We start from the raw sequence: 16211 nt of genomic DNA, 5'->3' as shown, positions 1-16211 counted from the left end.
AAACAGAAAGCAGAGCAGAAATTATGAGATCTGTGCAAAGGATAGATGCAGGCCGAGTCTAAAGTGGGGAGGCATGCACAGCCACATTCAGTCCCCTAAAGCCCCCAGCAAATCTGTGCCTATGTGGTATTTTCATTGGCCCCCTAGACTGAGTTAAAAGCATTGCTATACAAGAGAAAAAGCAAATGACAGAAAGGCATGGTCACATACAGGAATATGCATGAAATAAATGTCATTGATTTTTGGTGAGATTATGAACTGATATCAATAAAAAAGAACTCAGTTTTCAGAATTAGGTATGGGCATCTCTAGTGCTATGTTTAATATGTATTTATATATTCAAATCCAGTATTCACAAACACATATGTGGCTATTACTGGCTAGACTCACAGAGAAGACAAAGGCATCTAATTACCTTTGTAGGCACCTAACCCCACTATGAGGCAGACAAAGCGGAAATGTCTGGAGAAGCCCAATAGTTTGATCTAAGCCACACTGAATCAGCTCCAGAGGCACTGAAAACTAAACACACCTTTAACTGAACATGATTAATTTATGGCAAAAAGATATTTCTGGGTGTTTTAGGAGCTCTACTGGGCACTCAGCAACCAGTGACAATTTGTACGTGTTAATGTTGCTCATTAGGCTCTTTCCTTACTAAATACACTTGTATGTCTACTTCTATATGGCATTTTATATTTAGAAACATTTCTTAGAAGTCAAAATGATTAATTGTCAAGCTTCAGTTATACTTTCTTGGTTGGGATTCTGAACCTACTTTTCAATCTTTTTTCTACTCTGTGAGTCATAGAGATACAATCTCTGTGGAGCAGGGTGCTTCCTTTATTATCCTTTATCTTTTACTGCACAGTGATTGAAGATGCATTATTTTTATGACCTTCTATCTAGCGAATTTTAAACACAGGTAATTAGCATATGAGGCCCTTACACTGGAAGGAAAGCCTGCTTGAGCCTGCCTTTCAGAAGCTGTTCTTCAACACTGTTCAGATTTTTGTTAGTAGAGAAATGAGTGAGATCCTTTTTCTGTGTTCACAGTTTATCTCGTTGCTTGCAACATCCTTTCTTCCAGACTGCTTATGCTCATCTACACCTCCTTTGGCTTCAAGTGGAGTATTAACTCCATGAGTCAAAAGAGTTGATTTTTGTGTAGGCTCAAACCTGACGTCATGGTAAAATGTTCTAGGTATGTAGTGTTGGTCAGCTACAGTCCCATCTTTAATTTAAAAAACAGCTGTTTCTGAGCTCCCTTAACTCAAAAAGAAATGTAACTATAGTAAGCCTAGTCACTTTAAAGCCCATTAGTGCAGCTGAGGATCAGAGCTAGAGAGTATAAGATTTGTCCAGCCACTGCACTACCTTGTTAACAGAGGAAAATTAAAAGTGGTGCCTAAATCACACTAGAGAGTTAATCAAAGGAAAGACAAACTGAGTGACTGGTGACTTTTCCTTATGTCATCTGGGGATAGCATAAATATGTAAGCTGTGCAGCAAAAAAAATATTTTAAAGAGAGTTTGAAAAGAGTTAATAAAAAATCTTTTCTCTAATCATATATTAATATTATTATTAATACATTGATGTAAATTATATTAAGAATTGTTGTCTAGTTTTTTGAATGATAAAAGTTCTTTAAAGATTATCTTTAAGTATTTGCTGTACTATTCATGTTTGTGATTATATGGTGTTGTAGCTGAATTCGCATTAGTTCCACACTATGATTTACAATCCAGCGTAATTCCACACATATGACTTTCTCTCCCTAGGACACAATCATCATTCTCTGCTTTAAAACTTGGCTACCATGGAGACAGAATCAACTCTCGCCTTGGGAAAGGTTAGTCTGTCAAATCTGGAGCTGTGATTATAGGCTTGGGAAAATTAGGAAGCTGATATTAAATCTGCCTTCACCAATACACAGATTTCTATTCCTTCACTATTCAGCTGAAGTGAATTCCATTTCTTTTTTGTTCTAATTAGTCTTTTAAATTGCACATTTGTTAAAATTTGTAAACCAAAAATGTAGACTTGACATCTGTTATAGCGGGGAGTATATCGCTCAGAGAACTGGTCATTTGGCACAGATGCTTGACATGGGGGCTGTTCAGGCTGCTTGGATCAGGGGAGACTAAGAGCTGTTACCTCTTGGGGGTCATCATCAGTGACTAGTATATTAAAAAAGAACTAGATTTACCACAGGGCCCATTAATCAGATTTCTATATCATGCCAAATCTGCAAACTGCTCTCACAACAGGTAAACTCAGCAGAGATGGGTTCAAAGCAAGTTCAAGTTAACTAATCGCTTACTTGAAGAGGGATGTACTAGGGGCTGGGTGGAAGGCCAAGAGACAAGGCAGAGATTTCAAGCTTGCATTGCTCTTTCTTGGTCAGTTCTGCTCTGCAGGCACCCAGGAGATATCAGTCACGAGCTCTGATAAAGCAGCTCTTGCAGCTATCTGTGGTTGTCATTATATAGGAATGGAATGGTGAAGGTATTGCTGGGGAGGGAAGGAAATCATTAGATGTGTTGGGATATATAAGGGATCAGAGAGACCCTCACCTCGTTTTATGCTTTGTACATGCAGATTTTATACTTTTTGCTCTTTAGCATTGTAAGTACTGTTAAATTTTTCTGCCATGAGTCAAAAGTAGAGCAATCCAGCCAGAAAAAGAAATTATCCATCTCGTGAGCAGAGCATTTGCTTACCCAGGGGCCAAGAGGGCAGGAAGATCAGAACATGGATGCACACCTGCATGGGGTCACTGACTCCCTCCACCCTTTTTCATTTGAACTAAAACCTAAACACCTCCTCCCCTGTGCCTTTACCTATCCTAAGCTAAATCTGTTTTCCCTAGACCAATTGCCTTGCAGGACTAGGAGAGGAAGCAAAACTTTGAATGAGTGAATGAGTGAATGAGTGAATCAGCTTTCCTGTGCCTGCTCCCTCAGAACATGGTCTCTCTTCCTGTTAAGGCTCAGTGGCAGAAAGCCACGTCCAGGATTCACACTTCCCCATGCATGAGTCCTAGCCGGCAGAGTGAGGAGAGGCAGGCGGGCCAGGCTGTTACTCTGCTGGTGGGGGGCCCTGGGCCAGGAGGGCTTGAGGGGTCCCTGTATTGTGCATCTGACATAGTATGATCTGCCACTAATTCCATTTTTGTAGGGTGACCTGATTTCAAGGGCCAGGATTGCTTTAACGTGAGCTGCGTGGATGGGTGGCTCTGGGTGAGGGAAAAGGAAGAATACAGATGCATGATCCCCTGATGCTTAATGTGACAGGGAACGGGGAATGCCAAGAGGGTTGGTAAATGACATCGTTTGCACAGGCTGTGCTTGGCTCCAGGTGTCATAGTATCTTCCACTTTACCCTCCTCCAGCTGACAGTGACCAGGAAAGGGGCCTGGCTGGGATGCTCATCGATCACTTCTTTTTGCAGACACCTTCCTGGGCAGCAGAGGAGTGGATCGGAGAGTGGGCAGCGTGACGAAGTCAGCAGTGAGGTGCTGAGCACTCGTGGCTCTGAGCTTACCCACCTGGGGAGCTCGGCTGCTGGTGGGGCACTGGCCTCAGGCGGGATAAGGGGCTGCAAGCAGCCGAACGCCTGGCCCTCTGTTACTCGACTTCTTGTCCTGCAGTTCTGTAGATGCCAGTGAGCACTGGGGCTGTTTCAGATACATTCATTTTAGATCTTATTTCAGAAAATTACTTGCCTCTGGTGAAAGGAAGCTGTCAGTCAGCTTCAGGAAGGCAGAAGGTACAGCTAACAGCCTGTGTATGGTACACCAGTGGCATAGAAGGATCTGGAAGAGTCGTAGTAAGCAAAGACCAAAGGACATACGGATTTGTGACATTTTCTTTTGTCATTAAATGCTCAGAAAGAATGAAAGTTAAAAGCCAATATACCTGAAATAAACTGCAGTGTTTCCAAAACACATCATTTCTGCCATTTAGAATAATAATCTTTTGGTCTGAAAGGAGGTATATTAAAATAAACCAATATAAATCAACATAAAGAATGATCACAGGATTCAGACAGTGAAATTAGTACTTATGTCATTAACACTTCCATGACTCTCATATGAAGAATATGTTTTAGTTTACACCATTTGCAATGCTGGCTGATCTGTTGTTTTATAAAGTGCATGTTATATGTATGTAAGTGCATAATTTCTACGACATTCTGTTAAGATCAAAACTGCTGCAGTTCGGTGTGCATGGTCTTGACAATGAGAGGTTTAGATGTTACTAGCGTTCATGAGTTTTGAGAACAGAAAGCTGGATGTCAGAGTAGTTTATGTTCACTGTAGAAAAGAAATATTTAATTGTATAACGGACTGCCCCCTTTCACACAAATGAGTGTACCCTCTTGTCTCCCCCATTAGGTGAATGCTGTATGCGATTTCCTACAGCTTATCAGCAGGACACAATACTAGACAGTTTATTTAATTTCAGCGAGAAGGTGCTGTCTGTTCTCATTTACAGATGATGAATCCTTGGCAGAGACTGAAGTGTGCCATGGCAGTCTCACTTTGCAGTGGTTTACAACTGGCAACAAAGCTTTGCATCCGCTGAATGCAATTAACAGCCACTTCCCCCAGCTCTTTGACGCCTGAAGTAATTGAATGTGCCCCTCTCTGTGTCTGTGCAGTGATAACCTGCTTCACGAATTGTAAGCATCTCCCTGGCCTGGCAGCAAGAGCACATCAGTGTCAAGGGACAGCCAGAGGTGGATGAGTGCAGATTTTGGAAATTATAGCTAGCTCTCTAACATCATGGATTTATTGATTACTTAACAAAATGATAATCCCTATGTGTGAATAGGAATGCATCAATCCAGTCCTTTGTCCAGCTTCTCTGTTTAAATGGTAAACATCTGAAGCCAGGCACAGCATGCATTTAAACGGCACCAAGTGTTATTAGGCAAGGAGGTGGATCTGATCTTGCTTGGGCTTCTGGAAGTCCCACATCACTGCAGCTATTACTATTTATAAGTAATATAAGGTATTAAAGAGCAATATAATAGCAAATGTTACAAAGAGACAGTATAATTTTCAAGCCTGAAATGCTCTTTTTGTAACCTGTAGCTGGGAGTAGTTTTCTGATAGGTGGGAGGGACTAAGGATTTGTAGGGAAAGATGAATTATTTCATTGGACCAGCAGATATTGATCTGGTGTGTCTGAAAGCATACCTGCATTCTTCCATTTTTATGAATCAGACCAATGAAAAATATTCCCACTCTCCTTGCTACAAACCTCTCCTCGCTTAAAGCAGTAAAGTGCCAGGGCATTAATATGCCACCATGCACTGTAAATTTTGAACAGAGCTTTCTTTGCCTGATGATTAATGGATTCAGTTCAGTCCCCTTACTGTGTGTTGCCTGCTTCTTCTCCCCTTCCACCTCCCACGTGGCTAGCAGGGAAAACAACCAGTGAATCACAAATCATCTAATGACCCAGCAGTTCTTGCTGGGGGGTGGAGGTGGGGAACGGTGAATTTATCCTAAGGCAACTCCCTTGCTGGGAAATGCTGTGTGTGGAGTGTGACATGGGGCTGGGAGAAGATGCTGGATGGGAATAGGGACAGGGTCAGTTCAGAGAGTGGCCTGGCTGGAGGAGGGATGCAGAATAGGAGCAAGGGGAGCTTCTGGGAGATGCTGCTGTCTTGCAGCTCACTCACTTCTATCCAGATAATGTAGTTTGGATCAATGGTTTCTTGCATTGCTGTCTGCTCCCCTTTCTGGCTGGAGGCTTCTCTCTACTGGCCCTTCCCCAGTCCTGGCCATTTACCAGCCTCATCTCTTGCTCTACTTCCATCAGCTCCCTGTTGGCCACCCCAACAGCACTGAAGGTGCAGGATGTCTTCCTTCCCTCTCCAGTTTGAGCACTGCTGGGTGGGCATGTGGCACAGAGCATATTCTTAGTGGCTGCAAAAGAAGAGTCTAGGAATGGCTGTTAGGAGATGCAGAAGCTTGCTCAGCCCTGTGCCTCAATGTTTTTCCAGGGAAAATATTCCTTCCTTCATTCGCACGTGACCTGGGAGAACTCATCTCTATTTCTGCAATACACATTCCCCTTCTCCTCTTACACTTCCCTCCCTCCTTTATCCTTGCTGGTAGTATTTTTGTCTCTTGTCACTGTTTTATATTATCTTCAGTTTTGCTTGATGGCTCCCTGTCCTTCTTCAGCTGCTCAGGGAGGGGTCCTTGTTGGGCTGGAACACACCAGTACTCTCAGGACTTGCTTCGGGCCTTGGGGACTGTTGTGGGAGCAGGGAGGAAAGGTAGACATAAGTCTGCTGCTTTACATGGAGTGTATTTACTTGGGGGTGAAAGGGAGGCAAACAGAGAATCTGCAGCTCATAGCATTTTCTATCCTTCTGTGGATGTAGATTGGACCCTGTCCACTTGGGAGAAAATACGTCCGCTTGGGCAGGGGGCAGATGCTTGGCCAGCTGGCCATGCTATGTGAGCCACAAGATCAACTAACGACTGCTTCATTTCAGGAGGAGATTTGTGACTTGGGACCCCAAGCGAGCGGAGGCTCTCGGTCACAGCTGTGCTGACAGTGCCTGTGTTCGAGCATGGGCCAAAGCTTCAGGCACAGGCTGGTGCCTAGCAAAAACCGTCACCTGTCTGCTGGCTGCTCACCTCCCCTTTATGAGGCCAATGGACCACAGGCGCCAAGCACAAAGGTACAGCTTGTGGGAACCAGACACCCAAGGGCACGGCAGCATCTGTCTTGCCCTTGACTGACTTCTGCCCTTTGTCTTTTTGTAAAGCCAGCACCTTTGTTTTGGGGTCATCTTGGCGGTACCAGCTAGGACACTTTGCAGGTGTGCATGGAAAACTGTGGCCCCTGTACACAAATTATTTTGCAAGCTGACTTAAAGAGAAATCTGCTGCAATGGGGTAGTCAAGCAAGGACTATTTCCTGCTTTGAGAACATAAAAGGAATACATCTACATCCTTTATAGTGGATTAAGTCATAAGAGGTAAAGACAGGTATAGGCAACTAAAGACAGGAAATTCAACCATTTAACTTAAAAATAGGCAAAAAAGAGATATTTGTATTTCCATAGCAACCTAAACATGTAGAAAATCTTCATTTTGGGGCTTTTTAAGATATCTTAAATTCATAGATATGGCAATAGTTACCTAGTATAGCTAAGATTTACTGAAGCAAAGTCAATCACTTGTCAGCATCTATTCCTTTCAACATATCTGAACTAGTAGACTTGTGAAAATCAGCTTTTCATAAATTTTCACTCCATTTTAATTGGTTCTGCCTGCTAATGTTGCAATTGTTATATATCCATAAAAACACAAATATACATCATAATAAATATACATGTACATCTCTCAATACTAAGCACAAAAACAATCAACTGCTGTTACTATTCTGCTGGAATATTCTATTTTTAAAAATAACCGTAGTAATAGGCTGAAATACTCATCTCTAAAATTGCTGAAAGTCCCTCATGTGGAACCAACATAAGTCTCCATCAGACCTGACCTTTTCCAATATTTCCAGTCATTAATTCTGCCAAGTAATCTTAGTACATTTGCATGGCAGGCATGGGAGGACCAGAGGATTTTGAAATTAGTAGCAAGTGACTTACCTTTGTGCTGATCAAACACTGATGAGGAACTGAAATCCATTGTAGTCTATCTCATTATTTACAAGCAGACCAGACAAATACCATTTCCAGGGTTTCCAGGGAAGAATGCCATATATTACAGTAAACAATATATTCAATGATAGCTGTCGCCAATCTTCTTGTCAGAGAATTAAACTCGCTTTACGGCTGCAGGTTGTTGTCAAGGCAAGGTCACTGTCACTGGCACAGTGGGAATGGTATATTTTGTTTGTTATGGTCCCTCTTAAAATGACGTCTCTGGAAGCCTAGCGGAGCTGGTGAAAAACGTCTTAGCTTCGGAGAATCAGATTGCCTTTGAGCAGCTCTGAAAGATGCTGCGGATCATCCAGCAGCAGCAGCAGAGTGCTGCCCGTAGACAAACAAGCCTCGGCGGGTGAATGGGCTTTCGCTGCGGCGCACGGAGCATGTGCAGAGCTGCCGGCACAGTTCGGGTACAGATGTCCTCCCCGCGAGCCGAGCGGCATGTGCTGCGCCGGCAGACAACGTTGTTGTAGAAGGTGCTTGTATCACTATGCATATGCCGTATGTCTGAGGCTGATTATTCAAATGAGGCTTTCAGAAATTAGCTATTTACTCATTTATCTCCTGGATGGAGAATATAAATAAGCAAACCATTACTACCTTAATATATTAACAAGCAATTACAAGTAGATAATGTACAGGGTTTATGAAGGGATAGTTGTCAATAACTCAGAGCACGTTATCGTGCTTGAAGTGGATAGTGGTGGCTTCAACAACACTGTGTAACAGGTTTAATAATTCACAGTGTATGCTCCAAACCCTGTGTGTCAATCAAACCAACAGGAGACCCACATCTGCTGGCTGCTTTTTAGACTGGCCTCTGCCTTCCTAAGTTGGGAACTTGGTCTGTGTGCTATGAAGGGGAGGGGACCCTGGCTAGCTTTGCTTTTTTTTGAAATGTTTCCATGGCAGAAGTAACAATAAATGGGCTGACTTGGAATTTACTTGGAGAAGTGGATCACCAGCACTGTCTGGGGTCTGGTGGATGGGAAGGATATAAAAAGTTTACTTAGCCCTGGTGCATTGAAAGAGACACATCACTACAGGTGGATAAGGCAAACTAATAGATGAAAATTAAGACAGGCAAAGCAGTTTTGGCCCAAGGGTGCAGATAGGGCCTACCCTAGAGTTATGCCTAAACTTGGTCAACCTAGACTTTATTTACTGTATTGATTTTGTTCTGCTGTATTGACTGATTCCACTGACTACAATGGAAGCTTAGAAAAACAACTTACATATAGACATTGTAGATATATAAATTTAGGAGTTGAATTCTGGAGCTGATTCACATCCCCCAAACCCACTTTTGAATCTAAATCCAAGTGATCTGTTTAGAAAGAAAACAGAACGGTCCAGGCAAGTACAGCCTTATACAGCCTTGAAACTGAAGACCAGAGCTGAAATTCTCTAAAATGTAAGTGTGATCTAGTCAAGGGTCCTTAACCGAGGAAAGCTCTACCCAGCCTGTAGTCGGACTGTGGTGATAGACACTGATTTTCTTTCTTTTCTTTACTGCTGACTTGTTTGTATTTTGGCTCATCTCAAGCATTTTTATACTGAGGAAGGATCCACCATGCGGTAAGTGCTGTCTGTGCACAGATCCAGGAGCAGAATATTAGTTTTGCAGACAGTCAGCTGCTAACTGTCAGCTCTTCACCATTAGGGTGGTTCAGCTGGTGACTCTGGCTTTCCCCCAGCTTATGGGACAGTCCACCTAGCCTAATACCTTGGCTTTGCTCAAGAGCTGCCACTGCTGCTTCCTGCATGGGGAGGGACTGGAGCTGGAGATACCCTCACGTGGAGTCTGTATGTGGTCAGGCACTTCAAATTGCAAGTTATCACCCCCAGATGATCTCGAAAAGACTCTTGAAAGTGGCCTTCACTTCCTACATCTGACAAGAGGTCCTTTGTCCTCTGTGTACAAAGGGCTTCTGACCCTGGGTACTATTGCAGCATGGGTTATACGCAGTTAGACAGCCACTCCACAGTGCTCTGTCTAATCCTATCCATTTAAATACTCACAGTTATACCTGCCCTTTACCATAACCGAGTTTCTGTCCTTCCACTCAGCTCCTGTGATGAAGGCAAGTGGCTTTGGATGTTACTGCTATAGTCTAACTGTTGTAGTGCATTAGCCTAGGAACGAGGCACACGGCAGGATGCACAGCCAGGGGATCTGGGGGAGAAACACTGGAGAGCTGACTGCTTGCTGGTCCTGTGGAGGGCACAAGAATATTCCCTGTGGCACTGTGTACACTCCCCAAGGGCTCAGCTCACCTGTCTTCAGCCGTGGGAGAGCCGGGCGCCTCCTCTGAGGTAGCCGTCCACAGTCTATGGGGACAGACTGTGCTTGTGAGCCAGCACCTCCTGCCCTAGGTGTCCAAGGGGCCCAGAATCAATCGCATTTAGCTGCTGCCTGACTGTCTCCTTTTCCTGCAGACATGGCCGCCTAGCTGTTTTAGCGTAGAGGGCTGACTTCTACACAGCTAAAATGAAGCAGGATGAATTTCAGTTTTTCCTAGATAAAATTTTAAAAGTGAAAAACCTCTCACTCTTTTCTCCAGTGTTTTCTCCCCGTTGTTCCCTTAACAGGAGATTCACACAAATTAATAAACCAGCAGGCAGTGCTTTTTTTTTCTTTTTTTTCTCCTCTTTGCATCTTCCAAAGGACACCACAGAAGAGCTCAGCCAGCAGGCCCCTGCCTGCAGCCACACTCCCTTCGAGCGCTGCCCAGGAGAACACCCAAGAGCTGTCCTCTGTATCTATCAAAAAAGAAGCAAAGCCAAGGCTTTAGATTTTTGCCCATGTAGACATGAGCACCAGGTAAATAGAAGCCTGCCTCAGCCGTGGTAGACAACTCACAGCTCAGAGGCTGGCAGAAATGATAAAATTTAGAATTTGGGCTTGAGAAGCACAGGGTTTTTTTCTGCCCGTGCTTGCCTGCACATCAGAGCTCGGTGGTAGGTAGGGTAATTAACCCTCCGTGTAATCAGGGCTTATTAGGCGAGTGGGAGTGCTGTGCTGGTGGCACGCGCGGGTTGGGGACCTGAACCTGTATCTCTGTCTCTCACAGTGCCGTGTAGCGTGATTACTGACGCCTGCCAGCTCAGAGCAGGCTCAGGATCCCTGCTGCAGTTCGTAGTACAACTGGCCTTGCGTGACACTGTTTGAATCACTCATGATACTGGTACAAGAAATGTATTTTCATGACAGTAAATAATGGAGGCAGAGCTCTGAAAGGCTAGGGCAGAGCGGAAAGGGTGTTTTCTTCCCACTAGTCCCCACTATCCAGCTGATATGGCCTTACTGGGAGTCTGTGGTGACTTCACTCCCCAGCAGAAGTGCAGCACAAACCAGAGGGGAGGATGTTGACATCTCCTTTCCTCTCTAGGGTGTGTGATCCCTCACATCGCCTTCCTTTTTTTCCCTTGCCCACTCTTCTCACTAGCAGATCTCCCTTCTGCCCCCTGACCTACCTATGCAGCTGAGACCTAGAGAAATACCTCTGCCTGGGAGGACATGACGGGGAGCACAGGGCAGTGCTCCTGTGCAGCATGGGCTTTCCTGGTGAGACCACAGGGAGTGGCAGAAAGACATATTCAGATGTTAATGAAGTGTTATATACAGGGGTGCAGAGCAGGGCTAAAGACTGGTGATGCAGATACTAAGATATCATCTTTGCCTACAACTCCTGAGAGCACCTGCTCTGTGGCACATTGCAATCATGAACATAGACTTGTCTTACACATCTGGTCTTTTTCTGCTGCTGCTCTTGTAGGACACTGGCAAGTAGGCAAGGCTCTGCATCCATTTTCACTCATGACAATGCCAGTGCTTTGGAGGAAGGATGCTCTCCTCGTTCTGCTTTGCAAAGCGCTGGAACAGCAGTGCCCTCTTCCGTAAAGGGCACTCCCAGGAGCTAGCACCACAGAGACAGCAACACCAGCAGTAAAATGCTTGTCTGGCTTTCTTCATTGGTGTTTTGCAAACCTAAATGTTTACAGCCTCAGTATTGCTTGATAAACATATAATATAGTGAGTGGAAGTCAAAGTGAACAAAGGTATAAAATCAACATTCATTTTCAGTTCATAATAAAATCAATTTATAATAGTTTGATTATAAAGTATTTAAAGTATGATACCATATATAAACTAACTCCTGATTGGATTTGGAAGTGGAACTAAAGACTCAGTGTTAGGGAGTGATAAAGTTAGCATCAAGCTTAGACTTTGTATGGACAAGTCAGAATCCCATCAAGACAGAAGGACTGAGCTGTGGTGTCTGAAAAGGACTGACCCAGGATCCACCCAAATGAAGACAATCTCTCTTAAAATGTCAATGGATAAACAGTGACTAGAGAATGGAGAATAAAGTCACAGCTAGATCTTAGAGGTTCCTACCTGAAATATAAGACAGAAATATAAGACATCCATTCTACTCTGCTCCCTTCTTTATAAGGCCAAATACATCTGCTAAATCAATATGAGTTTATGCCCTTGACTTCAATGGGGTTGTGGTGTCTCCCATGGTACAGTTGTTTTAGATATCACTAGGATTTTGTGAGGCAGATATAATAACAAGCCAATCATGCCTGAGAGTCCACCCTGTAATTATAGTAGTGCTGTTAATGAGTTACTGGTTTTCTGGGTATTGTTTTCCCAAATGATAATCTATTTAAAATTAGCTAAACTGAATTTTTAATTTTTCTCAGACTGAGTGTTGTGCCCTATTTAAGAGGAATGGGAAGTATCCCAGTGAGTTTATCATGCCCTACCATGCTGTAGCTTGCTTTCTTTACTCTCCAAAGACTTCCTCAGGATTTCAGCCTTTTCAGGTCTAAAACTGCATTCAGTAACCCTGGCAGGACGTAAGGCCAGTGCATAGAGCCTGGGGGAGCAGGCCAGAGAGACATGCTTGTGCAATAGCAGAAGACGATGGGTGTGGAGATTGCTCAAGGCAGGAGAGTCAAGGGAAACGTGGGTGTGTGTTCCAGGTACACATCTGTGTCTGTGACAGTATGGAGCCAGAGCTGGGGTGGGTGTCATGTTTGTGGTATTACAGGGGTAGGAGGAAATTTATGTTCAAACTCTTGCTTTCTTTTTTTCTTTAACTTTTTTTTATTGTTTGCCCTACATAGGGAAAAAAGGTGTTTTTCTTCCAGGTCAGATCAAAAGTTTGTCTAGCCCAGTAACCACAGTGTCTAATTAGCACTCACCAGCGGATGTCTAGTGAACTGCAGGAGACCAAGGCAACTGTGTAGTGATACTTCTCCAGAGTACTCAGATCGTGACCCTCGTGGTAGCTGCAGAAAAGCCACCATGTAAAGCAGCCATGCAATTCCGTGGAATTCCAGTAGATGGCGGGATTTGATCGACACTTGATTCTGGGACCCAGTAGAAGCAGCTGTGAGCAGGGAAACTTGCATTGCTTTTCTATTAGACCCTTTTAAACGGAGAAAGAAAAGTTCACTTGTGGGAAACAGGTAATCTTTGACATTGTGCAATACATTAAGAATCTCTGCAAATTAATGAAGTCCCATTCCAGATATCATATAACAATGCAGAGCATTACTAATCAGCTGTTCATGAATGACAAGCTCTGAGAGTCTCTCTATAAACCTTTGTGAAAGTAAATTTTCATCGATAAAGTGAAAAGCTTAACACACATTTTTAGCTTTTAAACTCCAGAATGCTATATCTTAAGTCAGAAAACCTAATCATTTAGAGGTAGGTAGGAAATTACAGGTGGTTGGGGAACAGTATCAGGAAGAATGGAACAAAATGACAAAAAAAGACTGACTGGTGTGTCTGTGTATAGTTAAAGTGAAGACTGACTGGTGTGTCTGTGTATAGTTAAAGTGAGAAGGGACAAAGTCACCCCCTCGAGCACAGCATAAGGCGAAGGCAGCTGCCCAGCGCCCCATTTTCGCTAGCAGACATTTGGAATCCCGCTCTTGCTGTGTCAGTGATATGCCGGGACAGTTAGGTCAAGCCCTCTTTGAACTGTACTTGGATTAATCATACTTGAGGGCTGCTTGAACCTCATTTCAAGGCTATTGGCACCATTCTGCTTTCGTGTGTTTGCTATAACAGTTTTTCTGTAAGCCACAGAAAGAGGCTGGTCAGGAATTTGTCAGCGACTCTAGAAGCACTACATGTTATAAGCAGGGGTTGAATCTAGGTTGTGCGATGGGCCGCTTGGATGGCATTACTAGGCAGTGTAACAAATCCCAACAGCACAACTGAACAGGAAATCTGAGTGGGAATTCAGCTCCTAGAAGAACGGGTTAATAAGGAAACTAGTCCATTCCCTACTTCTGGGCACTTTCATATTCTGTGAAGTATCCAGTCCAGTCAGCTTTGATTGTAGAAACAGCAAGAATCTCTATATTGTGTCACAGGATTATTATATCACTAGAATTCCCTCTATTCCTCATTAATGTTTAGAATATACTGATATCGGTCATCCACACTTCCTATTTTTCTGCAGCAACCATGGAAGCTGAAAGCAGAAGTAGCTACAATGGCGATGACATATGCCAAATCATTACTTGTGTAACTTTATCAATGACCAGTTTAATCCAGATATAAACAGGTAAATAACAGGTAAATAACACAGCTGCATAATGTTGTGTCCAAAGCTGCTCCTCTGACTCTCTCTAGTGCGATTACAATGAGGCATGTCATGTGGGATGAATGAGCTGATGATCACTGTCTTTTGTGTTTGGGGTAATCAAAGATAAGTGTCTATTAAGTTTTTGATTAGCAGTATTTTACATTTCATAGCAAAGGTATGTCTAAGCCTCAAAGTTGAGAAAAAACAGGTGTCTATAACATGCAAACTGCAAACTCCAGCCTGAAGGGCTTAGTCCTGCATTCTTTGCATACCCAGAACTCCTGTTGATATCTCATCCTAGATTACTAGCTTTACTTCAGGTTTGCAAGGTGACAAGTGCATTAGTAGTAACTGGGCACAAAGGATCTGGTATTATTATATTTACATGGAAGAGACAATTTAATCCTGTACCTACGAAACTCACACAGAAATGCAAACATATAACTGGTATCTGAATGTACTCAGTACATACACTCACTGTCAGAATATGAAGATATGCAGCTGAGTAGGCCAAAGCAGCAGAATTAAGTTCAGAACAAAACTAAACACACTGGCTAAAACAAAGTTATCCTTTTGAAGACTTACACAATTATAGACATTGAATGAACATCAAATCTGCAACCCAGCAGGACTCAGGATTACGGTAGCAATTGCTATTACTTTGATGGAGCCAAGATAGTTCTCAGGCCTATACGACCTATTTATGGACACCTCCCCACCACCTGTACAATAGATACTGTAATTATCGTGGAATCACAGTGGTACTTGGAGGGCCAAGCAAGCACTGGGCTCTCATAATGCTAGGCAGTGCCGAAACCCATCCCGAAACCCTGTTGCGATCCCAAGGCTTTTCAGTCCACCTAGACAAGGCATAAAAATGTCACAAAAAGAAACCAAGGTGAAGGTGCCTTGTGACGGCTTTCAGAAGGCCAGAGAAGGGTCAGAGACCAGGCTAGCAGGCCAGGAAGGACTTCCAGGTGACAGTGATATAGTCACTGGACATCGTGGCTGTGGGAGCTAGGATGGTCTTGGAGTTGGGAGATCTGTGTTCTGCCACAAGCCTGGTCTCGTAGGCTCTGCTGTTCTGGTTTACTGGCAGATTGTAAGTGGAACAAATAATAATAATATTCATCAGCTATTCTTTGAAAGCAAATGCAAAAGATATGCATACGGAACTGATGTGATTTTTAGAAGATTGAATGAATGTTTGTTGTAATATTTGCTTATTTCTAATTGTGATCTCTGTAGTCAGTGTGCAACAAGAAAGTGGAAACCACAGTTTGCTGCTGACAAGTGGATTTTATATAAAGCAATTTTCAAATCTCAGAGGACTTTTCTGAGATTACAAAACCATTCCAAGTGGGTCAAAGTGTGGCCTTAAATTATGTGGATAATTTAACTGGCAACAGAAACTGGAAGCTCACTGGGACCACTTGAAAACTCTGTGTATGTTTATTCTGCATATGATGGACAGGCACGAGCTTGCTGTATTTGTGCTCCGACACAAAGACAAGCCTGCTTTGTTAGCTCAAGCTCAGCACCATGTTAATGCAGTCACACAACATTTTTCAGCTTGGAGTATCTGTGCACAATATCCCATATATATACATGGGAAAAACAGCAAAAGGAGGAACTTTTCATCTCCAGATGTCATTGAAACTTCCAGAATTGTCCGTCAGAAGATAATTCACAGATTAAGCACTGTGAATATTTCCACAAACAGTCTCATGTAGGAGGCTGAGTTCAGCAGGATATGAACAGAAGTATCCTATGATCTCTGTGTATGACATTGACATTTTAGGTCACTGCTCCTGAAAAAGGCCAGTTTCTTCTTGACTCCATGTAGATATGCAGGAATGGGAACGGAGGAGCGGAAGAGAGGAGATGCCGAAGGTGCC

The 16211-nt window shown here is 43.4% G+C and overlaps 1 protein-coding gene and 1 long non-coding RNA gene across 2 annotated transcripts in view; one reads left to right on the top strand and one right to left on the bottom strand.

The window, feature by feature from the left end:
* The window catches only part of LOC112995738 (ankyrin repeat domain-containing protein 55), a 52198-nt gene extending 44016 nt beyond the window's left edge, over window positions 1–8182 (bottom strand). The window contains exon 1 of the mRNA XM_026120909.2: window positions 7637–8182. Within this exon, the coding sequence (XP_025976694.1) occupies window positions 7637–7676 (40 nt within the window). The 5' untranslated portion in view covers window positions 7677–8182. The remainder of the gene's footprint in view (window positions 1–7636) is intronic.
* The window catches only part of LOC112995739 (uncharacterized), a 149101-nt gene that overhangs the window by 65600 nt on the left and 67290 nt on the right, over window positions 1–16211 (top strand). Inside the window, exons 2-3 of the long non-coding RNA XR_010385570.1 lie at window positions 1783–1853; window positions 6521–6709. This is a non-coding gene — a long non-coding RNA (uncharacterized LOC112995739). The remainder of the gene's footprint in view (window positions 1–1782; window positions 1854–6520; window positions 6710–16211) is intronic.

Source organism: Dromaius novaehollandiae, chromosome W (assembly GCF_036370855.1).
Source record: "Dromaius novaehollandiae isolate bDroNov1 chromosome W, bDroNov1.hap1, whole genome shotgun sequence".
NCBI lineage: Eukaryota > Metazoa > Chordata > Aves > Casuariiformes > Dromaiidae > Dromaius > Dromaius novaehollandiae.
This window is presented reverse-complemented; position numbering and strand designations above follow the sequence as displayed.